At 42.8% G+C, this 13,164-nt stretch overlaps 1 protein-coding gene across 2 annotated transcripts; it reads right to left on the bottom strand.

Moving 5' to 3' along the window:
* Positions 1–10,058: 10,058 nt before the first annotated feature.
* CDKN2AIPNL (CDKN2A interacting protein N-terminal like) lies at positions 10,059–13,156 on the bottom strand. Of its 2 annotated transcripts, XM_081185705.1 has the most exons (4): positions 12,844–13,156; positions 11,644–11,743; positions 11,229–11,282; positions 10,059–10,259 (listed from the first exon to the last, which is right to left on the bottom strand). In XM_081185705.1, exons 1-3 carry the CDS (start codon positions 13,041–13,043, stop codon positions 11,271–11,273), a joined length of 312 nt encoding a protein of 103 aa, XP_081041831.1. In that variant the 5' UTR covers positions 13,044–13,156; the 3' UTR covers positions 10,059–10,259; positions 11,229–11,270. The 2 variants fall into 2 exon arrangements, with proteins under 2 accessions (XP_081041831.1, XP_081041832.1); XM_081185706.1 differs by lacking the exon at positions 11,229–11,282 and having other exon boundaries at positions 12,844–13,155.
* Between the last annotated feature and the right edge of the window lie 8 nt (positions 13,157–13,164).

Raw genomic sequence — 13,164 nt, 5'->3', positions numbered from 1 at the left:
AGGAAAAGTATGATACGGTTTTATTTATTTAATACTTCTAAAGAATCCTGAAATTTCAGATGCTTTTAGTACTTTATGGTTTAAGAAACTGCAATCCTAGATCATTTCAGTCGCAAGATTCAATTGTATAATTTATTTACAATTCTGAAACAAGTTTAAAAAAAATATTTCCTACTATGACTTTGAAAACCCAGATTTATGAAAGACACAACATTAATAGTAATATCAAATACTAGGAAATGTTCTGAATTTACCTTCATGTGTACTCTGTTGAACATGGTGGAAAACGATTTGTACAAAATCACCAGCTAGAAGTACAATTCTTTAATAACCAAAGTAGAAAGTACAAGACTTCTCTTTTGTGCTCTATCATTGCAGCTATTTCACAAGCATCTAATTCGGTTTTTCCTTAACTGCTATGCATGTGTGATCTTTGTTTTGGTTAAGATTATGTTACTTCTATATAAATAGTACCCATGTACTGATATCAGAATACATGTTACTATAACAACCTTCTCATTAACAGGCATACTAGGTCATTTAAGTCCTGCCTTTGCTAAATGAAAGATAAACACTACCTTGGCTAAAGAATATGCTTGCTTGGTGAATTGTAGGAATGGAAACTCTAAAAAGGATTGGGAAATGTTATTAAATTCGCAGGGGCTAACCTTTTTATATAAGGCGAGGAAAGATGTGGTGGTAATACAAACAATCACTTGCATTACATTAAAGAGGGACTTTAATATTCTCTCACAATAATAAATGTAAAAGCAGATTAAGATAGTGGAAGTTTACAACCCAACAGTAGGAAAAGGGGCTTCACAATTAACTAGTGGTATTAGGGTGGGTAGTTTTGGCTATCAGTAATGGTTGCTGGGATAAGAAATTCATAAAATGTGAGAATGGGTTTGGGGATTTTTAAAATATATTTTTAAAATAAAATAAACACGGTAATTTTCTCCTTGCCAACCACAGTCCATGTCCCTACGTCAGAGGTCATATGCTTTCTAGGGAGACTCACAGTAATAAAGCAGTACTTTTCTGCTGCTTCTTTCCGTAGTTCAACTTCCTGTCATAACTTTTACCCATAAAAGTTATTGATAGGTTAGAACTGTACAACCAAAGAGAATATGCACAGGAGCTGAATTGTGCTTAGCATGAACTGCAAGTGGGGCAGACAAAAGTGAGAATATCTTTCCAGAGTCAGGTGGGGGTGGTAGAGAATATTTCCCCCCACCAACCCTGGATCAAACATGTGAGAACATGTAATAGAGTCTGTTTCCAGTGAAGACAGGCAATACCTGCTAGATCAGGTGTGGAGAACCTTTGTTCCTCTCTCTGTGTTGCTGAATCCCATCAACCCCAACAAGCATGGGAGTTATAGCAACACCAGGAGGGCCAAAGGCTCCTTACACCTGACCCAGGTAGCAGTTTCCTATGTTGTGAAATGTGGCAGAGTGTACTCTCCATGTGACAACTCCACACAGGGGAGCTGTGCTACTGGTTGCAGCAGGGGAAAGGAATCTCCTAGCCTAATATGACAGAGAAAGGTGAGGTGAGGTAGGAAAGCAAAGTGCCCTTCACTGTCCCCCTTCCCTCTGCCCCCTGACTGTCACATATCATCAACCTCCTGGAAGTTCTTCAAACAGAAAGAACAGTTATGGCACTGTTACAGACAGTGCAAGTGTTAATGTCCACATCTCAAGCTGAGGTTTGTGTATGTGGAACATAGAAATTAAGCTTTTGCATTTTTATGTAGCCAATCTTCTTTATATATATAAAAAATGTTTTCCTTTCTCTGTCCCAATATGTAGAAACAGTCGGTGGCCAATTAGTGTGCCCTTCCCTCTCAATGACCAAGCCACACAAATATCAGTTTTTGCCTGACCATTAACAAGTTACAACAACAACAACGGGGATGTAATATATGAAGAACCCTAAGAACTGGAACCAGATAGCAGGCTCATTGCTAGCATATCATTTGCCATGGGAAAATAGGTGTGAGTCACTGCCACAGAACCTGCCTTGTGCTCCCGCCTTTCTTTTTATTTTGGTATGGCAGTAGCGCTAACATTTTTATTTTCCTGCAATGTCGTATGTATAGAGACCAGCCATGCAGGCCTAGGGCTCCTTTCAATACTCCTTACAGGCTGTCTGGCAGTGAGCCACAAATACCCCAACAGCAGCTGTTATAGAAGTGCTGACTGAGCCTGAGCAGCTAGACCTGCCAGTGCTGCCATTTTCTTTCTTACAAAATGCAGTGAGCTTCATAGAATTGTAGAATTGGAAGAGACTATGAGGGGAATTTAGTCCAACCCTCTGCAATGTAGAAATTTCAGCTAAAGCAGCCATGACAGATGGCTATCCAAACTCAGCTTTAAAATGTCCAAAGGAGAGTCCACCACCTTCCAAGGACGTCCGTTCCATGATCAAATAGCTCTTACCATCAGAAAGCTCTCACAGTGTTAGGCAAAATTTCCTTTCATGTAACTTGAAGCCATTGGTTTGGGCCCTACCCTCCAGAGCAGGAGAAAACAAGTTGGCTCCATCTTCCATGTAACAGCCTTTCAGATATTTGAAGATGGCTATCCTATCTCCTCTCCCTCTCCTCTTTTCCAGGCTAAACATCCCCAACTCCCTCAACTGTTCCTCATAAGGCTTGGTTTCCAGACTCTTGATCATCTCGGTCGCCCTCCTCTGCACACTTTCCAACTTGTCAATATCCTTTTTAAATTACAGCCCCCAGAACTCTACACCACAGTATGCCAGGTGTGGTCTGACCAAGGCAGAATAGAACAGGACTATTACTTCCCTTGACCTGGACACTATACTTCTGTTGATGCAGCCTAGAATAGCATTAGCTTTTTCTGCTGCTGCACCACACTGTTGACTCGTGTTAAGCTTGTGGTCTACTATAGGTAGGAGTCTGATCAAAACTATCTGGGTTGGCCATTGATATAGGCCAGAAAAGGGCAGGGGCAGAACTTGCATTGTGACACAAAACAGAAATACTTCATTTAATTCACTGCCACAAGATGTAGCTGTAAGACAAATTCATTAAAAACAGATTTATCAATGGGCATTAGCCACAATGGTTAAATCCAGATCCAGGTGCTCTTGGAAGAAACTGATTTTCTAGATCCATTTGAATCGAGGTTTAGGCCTGGTTTTGGCACAGAAACTGCTTTAGTCACCCTGTCAGGAGAGAGATGGGGAAAGTGTTCATTCTCCTCAACCTCTCAGCAAGTTTCAATACAATCAACCATTGTATTCTTCGGAGCGGCTATCCAAGCTGGGGTGGGTTGCACCGCTTTGTGGTGGTTCTGGTCCTACTTGGATGGTCATTTCCAAAGGGTGATACTTGGGGAGTGCTTTTCGGCCGTCTGGACCAGGGGTCAGCAAACTTTTTCAGCAGGGGGCCAGTCCATTGTCCCTCAGGCCTTGTGGGGGGCCAGTCTATATTTTTTTGGGGGGGGAATGAACTAATTCCTGTGCCCCACAAATAACCCAGAGATGCATTTTAAATAAAAGCACACATTCTACTCATGTTAAAAACATGCTGATTCCCGGACCGCAGACCGGATTTAGAAGGCGATTGGGACGGATCAGGCCCCCGGACCTTAGTTTGCCTACCCATGCTCTGGACCCTTCAATGTGGGGTTCTTCAGGGTTTGATTTTATCCCCCATACTGTTTAACATCTATATGAAACTGCTGAGTGGGATCATCCAGAGTTTTGGAGTAAGTTGTCAACAATATGCTAATGACACACAGGTCTGCTTTTCTTTTACATTTGCAGGTGTGGCTGTGTATGTATTGGGCTGTTGTCTTGCCTTGGTAATGGACTGGATAAGAGCCAATAAATGGAAGCTCAATCCAGATAAGACTGAGGCACTGCTAGTGGGTGGTTCCCTAGACCAGATGAATCAGAGGCTGCCTGCTCTTGATGGGGTTACACTCCCTCTGAAGAAGCAGGTACGCAGCTTGAGGGTATTTCTGGGTCCATTACTGTCACCTGAGGCTCAGGTGGCCTCAGTGGTGGGGAGTGCCTTCCATCCCTGTCTGGACAGGGATAGCCTAATTTCTGTCCTCTATGCTCTGGTAATCTCTAGGTTAGATTACTACAATGCGTTATACATGGGGCTCCTGGTGCAGAATTCAGCAGCCAAGTTGCTGATCAGGGGAAGATGGTTTGAGCATACAGTGCCAATCTTGGTTCAACTGCACCGGCTGCCAAGTAGTTTACAGGGCCATTTCAAAGTGCTATAAAGCCTTAAAAGGTTCAGGACCACAATACCTCAAGGACCACCTCTCCACCCCAGACTCTTATGATCATCATCTGAGTCCTTCTTTGGGTGCCCCCTCCGTGAGAGGTCCAGAGGGCAGCAACACAAGAACAGACCTTTTAGGTTTGAAGACAGCTATCGTATTAAAACAGAGTTGCAAACACTACAATTAAAAATGCTACCATTTTATTATAAAACACACACAAAATTCAGTTCAGTATGCAGACAGCTGCTCACAAAATATTTCTACAAGCTTGTTTTAAAAAGAATACTTTACACAACAGCTTAAAGGCCTGTGAACCTGTATTCTTGTGGGGATCAGCTGGCAAAAAGAATTTTGTAACATGAGGACAAACTACAAAAAGAACCTGGCTCCCTTCCCCATTACAATGTGTGTATTCTTAGGATGTTTATGTGATTCTTTTGATCTTATGCTTCACTGTCTCTAAAACAGAGTCTCCATCTCAAAAGTGATGAAAGCAAGTAAAGAAAATGTATGGCAACTTTTTACAGACAGATGGGGATGCTTTGTAAATTTTTGGATACACACTTTAAAAACTGATGGCGTGACACTGGTATTAAATTCCTCTCTCTTTTTCTTGAGTTAAATTTTGACATGAAAAATGCTTTAATGAAAAAGTTGACTAGCATTTCTCTTCTTTCATCTCTTAGCTTTGTGAAAAAGTATTCAGTAAATATTTTATACTACTTTGTATAGAACATTAGTGGGAAATGGTCTGTTTATTTGGCTCCCGGAAAACGATTGCCAAATGTGCAGCTCTGAATTATGTACAGGGTTAGCAAGAGAGAATCTGACCCTAAAACACAACACTGGCCTCATATCATCTCATATCGACCATTTCCTGTTATGCAAAATAGCCAAAAGTTCCTCACAAAATACTATAAAAGAGAGTGCCAACTTTGAAGACGTGTGGAAAACTGCTCCTGGTCCTGAAGAAGACCTGCTTGGTTGGTGGGCAGGATACTAACTCCTCAGGTACCAGTGTAGTGGTTAGTGCTGGACTAGGACCTGGGAAATCTGGGTTCAAATCCTCACTCAGCCATCAAGCTCACTGAGTGACCTTGGGTCAGTCACAGTCTCACAGCCTATCCTTCCTCACAGGGCTGTTGTCACCAGTGTTCTCACCAGCAAGGCTCATGATGCCTCTGAGATGATTGTGCTCTTTTTTTCCCAGACTCCTCAATCCTGTTGATGACGCCAAATTTAATGCCTTGCATTTCTGTGATCAGGACCAGGCTGCAATCACTCTGAAGTTACAGAACATGTACACATTTCTTTCTCTCAAAATAAAATAAAAACTCAACAGAGACAATCTACAATTAACGGGAATTTAAAACACCCCATTGTCCCACTTACTTGATAAGAGCAAATTTATTGAATAAATGAATCAATAATGTTAGTTAACTAATGCTATTCATGTGACAGTTCTTGTCTGTGGTCTTCCAGTTATCAGTTTGCTTTACTTTGAACTCTTTTGTCCCTCAACTTCCTTCTTTTTTTCCCTTTTGAGAAAACTGAAGGTGAAAAAGAGCACAATCATCTCAGAAGCATCATGAGCCTTGCTGGTCAGAACACTGGTGACAAGGCAGAAAGGGTGCAGGGAACAAACTCCATTAACTTTCCTTTGTTTCTTTAGGGTACCCTAGGTTTTTAATGGTAAAATATGCAAGGGAACAAGACAGTGTCTGGGGAATTTAAAGCTATTCTGCAATGCATGCTTTGGTTTCATGAGTTGCCAACTGAAGCAGGGTGGTGTTAGTTTGGCCATCGAATCAAAAGCAGATGGCAGAACGCATCTTTAAGTGTCTGGTGTGTGTGTTTGAAAGGTTCTATTTAACAATTCAGGGTTCCACCGAACATTTGAGGGAATAGGCCCCAGGTCTTTAGGGGGCTTTAGGAGCAATTCAATAGCTGGAAGCAAGTGAGGACCCAAGGCACAACAAATGGTTGAGAGATTTCTGGAAGGGGTTTGTGTTCCGCGTAGCATTATTAAACTAAAATGGCTCTTTTGGCAAATGGGGAAACATCCTTCTGGGATTTTTAGGAGAATGGTTTCTCAGCTTTACAGAAAACAAAACAAGGCTTTTGTAGAGAATCTTGCCAGGGCTTTTGACTGTATCAGTGCATTGCAGCAAAAGTCCAGCGATGCTGATTGTGCACAGATGGAGAGGAGGAAGAGGCAAGATGGAAGGAGCTGAAGCAACTGAAAGCAGGAAGAGGATGCTGGAAAAGGTACAGAGGGAGATGCAAAAGTTGAAAGCAGGTCTGACGCACAGTGTTTACAAGGCTGAAGAACAGAGCCATGACACAGCAGAAGGGACTGTTGGTTACAGGATAAACTTGATGAAGATCGCAGACCTATCTGCCAAAGATGTGGTAAACCAGGGCACATTGCCAGGGGAGAAAAATGATGCCGGCAAGAGTGTTCATTAGTTGGAAAAGTCGAACAGAGCTCTGGAGCAGCTGATGAGACAGGTGCAAGACATGGAAGTGGAGTGGGAAGAGCAAAGGGAGCAGCACTCCATGGCTGTGGCTGCCAGGAGGCTGGAAACAGATGTAATAATGGATCTGAAGGCCCAAAGGGACTTTGCTAGCAGGAATCATGAGGCAGCCATCAAACAACACTGCAAATTGCAGGCCCAAATGAAAGATTAAATGCACAGCTGAATGATACTTATATGAAATGTTAACACAGGCCATTGAGGATGAGAAGACATCCCTCTCTTGCTGCGTCTGACATTTGGCACACTCCTTTTCATGGAAGCAGAGATTATTCGGTTTGAAGGAGGAACTTGCAGCTGTTGAACATGCTAAATGTCAGGCACAGCAAGAGAGGGATGAGATTGCAGTGCCTGAAGGCTTGGATAGCTCTGCTTGAAGAAGAACTGGACGAAGAACAATTCAATACTGAGCTGTATCTAAAGGAAGCAGATCTTCAGACTGACCAGATAAAAGCAGACCTAGACATAGAGGATAGTAAAGCCCATGAAGAATGAAAATGCTCACCGGCAGCTTCAGCATCAGAACAAGGAGTTTAAGGCCAAGCTGCAGGAAATGGAGAATGCGCCAAAGTTTAAATATAAGTCTTCCATCACTATTCTGGAAGCAAGGATAGTACAACTGGAAGAACAGCTGGATGCTGTTCCCAAGCAAGTAGGTGCAATGTACTGAGAGGAAGTAAAAAGGTGTGGTACTGCAAGTGGCTGCCTCAGTTTGGGTTGCTTCACCTCAAAAAGGGTATCATAGAATTGGCAAAGGTTTGGAAAACAGGAACCAAAATGACTGAGGGAATGGATAAACTCCCATATGAGTAAAGGATCACAACATTTGGGGCTTTTTAGTTTAGAGATGAGGCAAGTAAATGGCAACATAACAGTTGCATAACATGGAGAAAATTGAGGACCACAGCATTTTTTTCCTCACATAAAACTAGAACTCATGGAGATCCAATGAAGCTGAATATCAAAAGAGTCAGGACAAATAAAGCTACTTCTTTACACAACACATGAACTAAAGAATTCACTCCCACGAGAGGCAGTGATAGCCAACAGCTTTATGACGTTTAAAAAAGAGGATCAGAAATTTACGGAAGGCAAGTTCATCAATGGCTACGGACCCCGATTGCTATCTTGTACCTCCCTAGTTGGAGGCAGTATGCTTCTGAATACCAGGTTCTGGAAGCCACAGGAGAGTGTGCTTGCACTCAGGTCCTGCTTCCTGACTTCCCATGGGCATCTGAGTGGCCTCTGTGAGAACAGAATGCTGACCTAGGTGGGCCACTGATTCAGCAGGGGTATTATTATGTTCTTATGAAGAAGAAGAAGAGGAGTTTGGATTTGATATCCCGCTTTATCACTACCCGAAGGAGTCTCAAAGCAGCTAACATTCTCCTTTCCCTTCCTCCCCCACAAGAAACACTCTGTGAGGTGAGTGAGGCTGAGAGACTTCAGAGAAGTGTGACTGGCCCAAGGTCACCCAGCAGCTGCATGTGGAGGAGCGGAGACACGAACCCAGTTCACCAGATTATGAGTCCACCACCCTTAACCACTACACCACACTGGATTATGAGAATCGTAATGCTGTCAAGGTGACCTTAAGTGAAATTCCCACAAAGCAATGGTTTGGGATGCCTACAAATGGGGGACAAGGGCTTAGCTCCGCTGATTTCGACTTTGAGACAAGAGTCTTAGGCACTCCAAGAAGCCCCAAAGAGACATTCCCTCCGGAGTTCATGAGAGTTGTGGAACCTCTTGTTCACGACAGGGGATAAGTTGTGGCTCTGACTAGCTTAAAGGGACAAACACAGTCATGCAGGATACATGAGGGCAGGTATCATTAGAGCAGGGCAAAGTATGTAAGGCCAGCTCCTAAGAACTTTAGAACACAAGCAATGCGTCTGGGAGGGGCATGGAATGGTGGTGGTGGAAGTGAGTCTCAGTGAAGGAAGTACAGTTGGGGCAGGGCAAAGTAAGAGGCCAGAGAGAAGACACAAGGGGAAGCAGCAAAGGTATAAAGAAGATGGACAAAGGGATCTAATGAAGGATACAGAAGACGGAAGAGTAGAGAGAGAGCACACAGAAAAGTGAACTCTGAAAGCCAAAGACAGAAACTGTCACTTAAATAAAAGCAGTTAACTGACAATACAATTCATTCACTCAAGAGATTCACTGTTGCGAAATAACCAGCAGATGTTTGCAGTTGGGTGTTTTAATTGTTCATGAATTATTCTAATTTTCGTTTCCTGGTTGTGTGTGCAGTTTTTTTATGACAAGTAAGTAGTTCCTTGATGCGAGAGTGATTGCAACCTGCTCCTTCTCATCCTGATCACAGAACCCTTAAGCTACATCTAGTCAGATATGCACCTTGTGTACCCAGCAAGTCAAAGGCCCTGCTTAATGAGGTAAGCCAGATAGCAGGTCACAATCAGAGCTTTCCAAACTGTATGCCATGACAGATTTGTGTGTCGGCTGCAGCGTGTAGGTGTGTCACACAAATGCTCCCCACACTCCTCGCAGGGCTGGAAAGGAGTTAGTTTGACCTCTGGTTTGCTAGTAAAGCTGAATTACTGTGACGCGAAATGATGCATGTCTAAAAAGTGTGTCACCAACATGAAGAGTATGGAAAGCTCTGCTCTACGCTCTATCCCCCCAAGGGTCACAGAAACATTGCCAAGTCCCTTGATGACATCCTTTAAAATGCCTAAAGCACCTAGGACACAGTAAGCCACTGTTTCGTGCTCAGTATTCTCACGATCCTATGACCATCCTCCTGTGCCACCTTGGCAAGATAACCAAAAAGACACCATCCTTCACCACCTTCTTTCTACTGCTGATGCCATCTGCCAAATTAAGCCTCTGGTGACACCTACTTCCCCATCTAGCCATTTCTCCACCACATAACTGCTGGTCTCCACTAAGTGAGCAGGCATATTGATCTTGTCAAGAACCTGGGCATGGAGCAGGCACCACTTGTATCCTAGTGCCTACTCTCCCTGCCACCACAAAGCAGAGACAGACAGGCATATTTGCACTTTGGCTGCTCTAGATACAATATTTGCTTCTCTGCTCTGAGCAGCTGGTCCTTCTCATCTTTAGCAAACCAGTACACAGAGAAGACAATCTGCTAAACATGTTACATGTTAAGACTCTTGACCCTGGGGGAAGACCTTTGAACCAGGCCCCCATACCAATTTCTGGAAGGGCTTTTCTGTGTCAGGTGATCAGAAGGGGAAGAATAAGAGTCTTTAGTACCTTTTAAAATCTGAATCAAGATATACATTTTTTTAATTAAAAAAACCACCCCATTAAAATCAGTATCCAGTGTAAATATAGCCTTATTTAAAATGCATCTTGGAAGTGATCCTTCTTGCAGTGTCAGGATTGCAGTCTTCCATGTTAAGCCGATGGTGTGGCATAATGAAAGCTTGACATCTCTTGGACACTAGTGTTGATTCTAAAAGAAAAAGAAAAGTGTGCAGTAGAGGGCAGTTAAGCCAATCACAATTGAATCTATCTGAAATAATGAAATTATTATTTAAAATGTTTAGTTTAGTCATTCATTAAATAATGCACCTCAGCAATAAGAAATCCTGCAGCAGGGCATGATCGTTCTTGAAGTTTGTAATTTATTATGTATCTCCTGCAGGATGAACGAAAGCCGTACTCCCAGTTTACTCACTTGTAAGCGATTCTAAAATAAGTCATTAACAAGTAAGTCCAGACTAATTCATACAACCATTTCAGCCCTTGGCAGCTGGCCTACCTACCAGATGCTGTGGTACTCCAACACACATCAGCTCCAACCTGCATAGGCCATCAACATCAACACTAGTTACTACTGTATTACAGTTGTGTAAGGCCAGCTGTGGGTGTTAAGTGGCATGTGCACACAACTATGCATAATATAAATAATAAATATTGCCATGACCTGAGTTGCTGAAGTCAGCACTGACTTTCCCCTATGGCTACTATATATTAAAATGATTGTAAGTGAGCCCTGGGACACTGCATTATCATATGTTAGTGTTACTGAAACAGATTTTAATGACTTTTTTAATACAACCAAGCAGAAAGTCTGATCAGCACATACCTGTCACATTACATACGTTTTGATTCTTTTCCTGACACTTAAGTCACAACAGATCAAACTAGCTTTCACCTCCTCTACCATATGCTTAGCACAATACTATGTATTGTCTACAGGGACAATTTTCCATAGTATTTTAGTAAGCAGTAGTACCATGCAATTATCAAAATGCAATTAAGTGCAACATTTGCTCAAAATTGCACAATTAGCGAATAGTTAAAATTTGATCTAGTAGAATACAGCTTTGGAAAATAAGGACAACTAGGATGTGGGTAAAGGAAGTCAAAGAACTATTAGGCAAAGGGAAACTAGGGATGTTGGTAGTCTTTAACCTACCTCTAATTTTTTTCAGCTTTCCCTAAAGCTGCATGCATGTATTCACACTTTTCCCTGCAACCATAAAGACAGAAAATGTTTAATTTATAATGGCACCAGGTTACATAAGTTGACAGCTCTTAATGAAATAAAGTCAAAGGGTTCTATCCAATGGCGGCTTTGCAATGTAATGTGTTGCATGAAAGCACCTTTTCCAAAGTACTAGAACACTAAGATCAAGAGAGAACTAGGTTACTGTTGGGGAGCTATAATAAAATACTCAAAAACGGATCACAACATTCTCTTTCCAATTGAATTAATTATGTGTATTAAGAGATCCTATTCTGATCCTAACCAGTTTCAGTATTTTCAAAAGTAGGTCCCTTCAGCATTTCAGGTTCCCCACCCCAAGAGTTCCCAAATCATGAATATTCACCTTTTTCATTATCTCATCACGGGTTGTGAAATGTGGTGCATCTTCAACTTCAATTCCCTCAGCCATTTCAGTTACCTTCTCCAAGAGATCTTTGTTGTAGCTGAATAAAAAGAAGAGTAAATGGAATATTTGTCCAATATTTTGCTGTTCCTCTCGGTTCTCAATACTCACAATCCATGTATGATTTTTAAAAAGTTTAGCTCATGTAATTTTAGCAGCTGAAACTGCAGCATACATTAAAGGCAGAAAAGGCTGAAAGGGTGAGTGAGGAAAACTGGGTTCTTCTATCTAGACCAACTCAGTCTTCTTCTTGGATTTTAATTGCATTGCAAGACCAACTTCCCTTGTGTGCTTCACTTATATATGCAGGAACGGATTCAACAAACAAGTCCTGCCAGTGGAAACCTGTGTGCAAGGGACCTTCACTAGCACAACTGAGTTTCCTCCCTCCAACCCCAACCCACAATTGGCTGCTGGTGGTGGGGGTGTCAGGAAAACCACCAGGAGAGGGCACACTGCTTCATCAGGTAAGCAGAAATGCTTGCGCTGGTCTGAGCAACCTGTTTAGCACTGCACTGAATTCCTCCACCAAGCCAAGCAGTTAGGAAGTAAATTTTATTAAGTTTCTCCTAACAATGCCTGGAACAGATTAGTGAAGTGTGAAATGTATCTGCTCAGTCTTAATAAGGGAAATATTGTTGCCACTGCGACTGCAATCTTTACCCTCTCCTTTAAACACAGCAAGATCGAGGCTTGCTGTAACTTCTAAGTACTGTGAACAAGTATAGGATGCTGCTGCTGCAGCATCATCGGAGCCTTTCAAAACCTGAGTCACATAATATTTTTATACTGAAAACCTACAATATGGCCACAGAAGCAAGGGGATTTCCACGGACAGAAACAGACACGTTAGCTGCAACTCTCAGCATCCGCAACTGTTAAAAAACTCGTAGGTGGGCAAATATGGAAGGGAACCATGTGTGCGTGCCTGTAAAAGCACGTGGGGTGGGTATTGTCTCCTTTTTTTACTATTATTATCTAGTGTGTTTTGTGATTTTATGTTGTAAACCGGCCTGTGGTCTTTGGATTAAAGGCGGTATATAAATTTAATAGGTAAAAAAAAAACAAGGGAGCGGAAGTTAGATTCTGCCGCCACATGCTGCTAGTCCTCTGGAAGGCGGGAGGGAGATGGGGCGGTACCTGCATCCCATGAAGATGTGATTGGCCCAAACCATAGAGAGCGAGAGCAGCTGGTCCACGCGGAGCGGAGAGAGCGCCTCCCCGTCTCCCGGCGGATAATTGCGCACGATGAAGGCACGCCGCGCCTGCCAGTGCTTGTCGTTTTCCGAGTAGGAGCGGAACTGCTCGGGGAACTCGGCCTCGCAGTCGTCGCTCACCATCCCTCTCACTCTTCCGTCCTCTTCAGCCCGCCAGAAAATAAAAAGGGGGGGGGGGACTGCGGGGAAACGGATATGACGCACCCGTTCGAAAGCGAGGGCGGGGAAGAAAACAGGAAGAATA

The sequence above is a fragment of the Podarcis bocagei genome, assembly GCF_964188305.1.
Source record: "Podarcis bocagei genome assembly, chromosome: 2".
Classification (NCBI taxonomy): domain Eukaryota; kingdom Metazoa; phylum Chordata; class Lepidosauria; order Squamata; family Lacertidae; genus Podarcis; species Podarcis bocagei.
The sequence above is the reverse complement of the archived record's forward strand: the minus strand, read 5'-3'. Positions and strand labels throughout refer to the sequence as shown.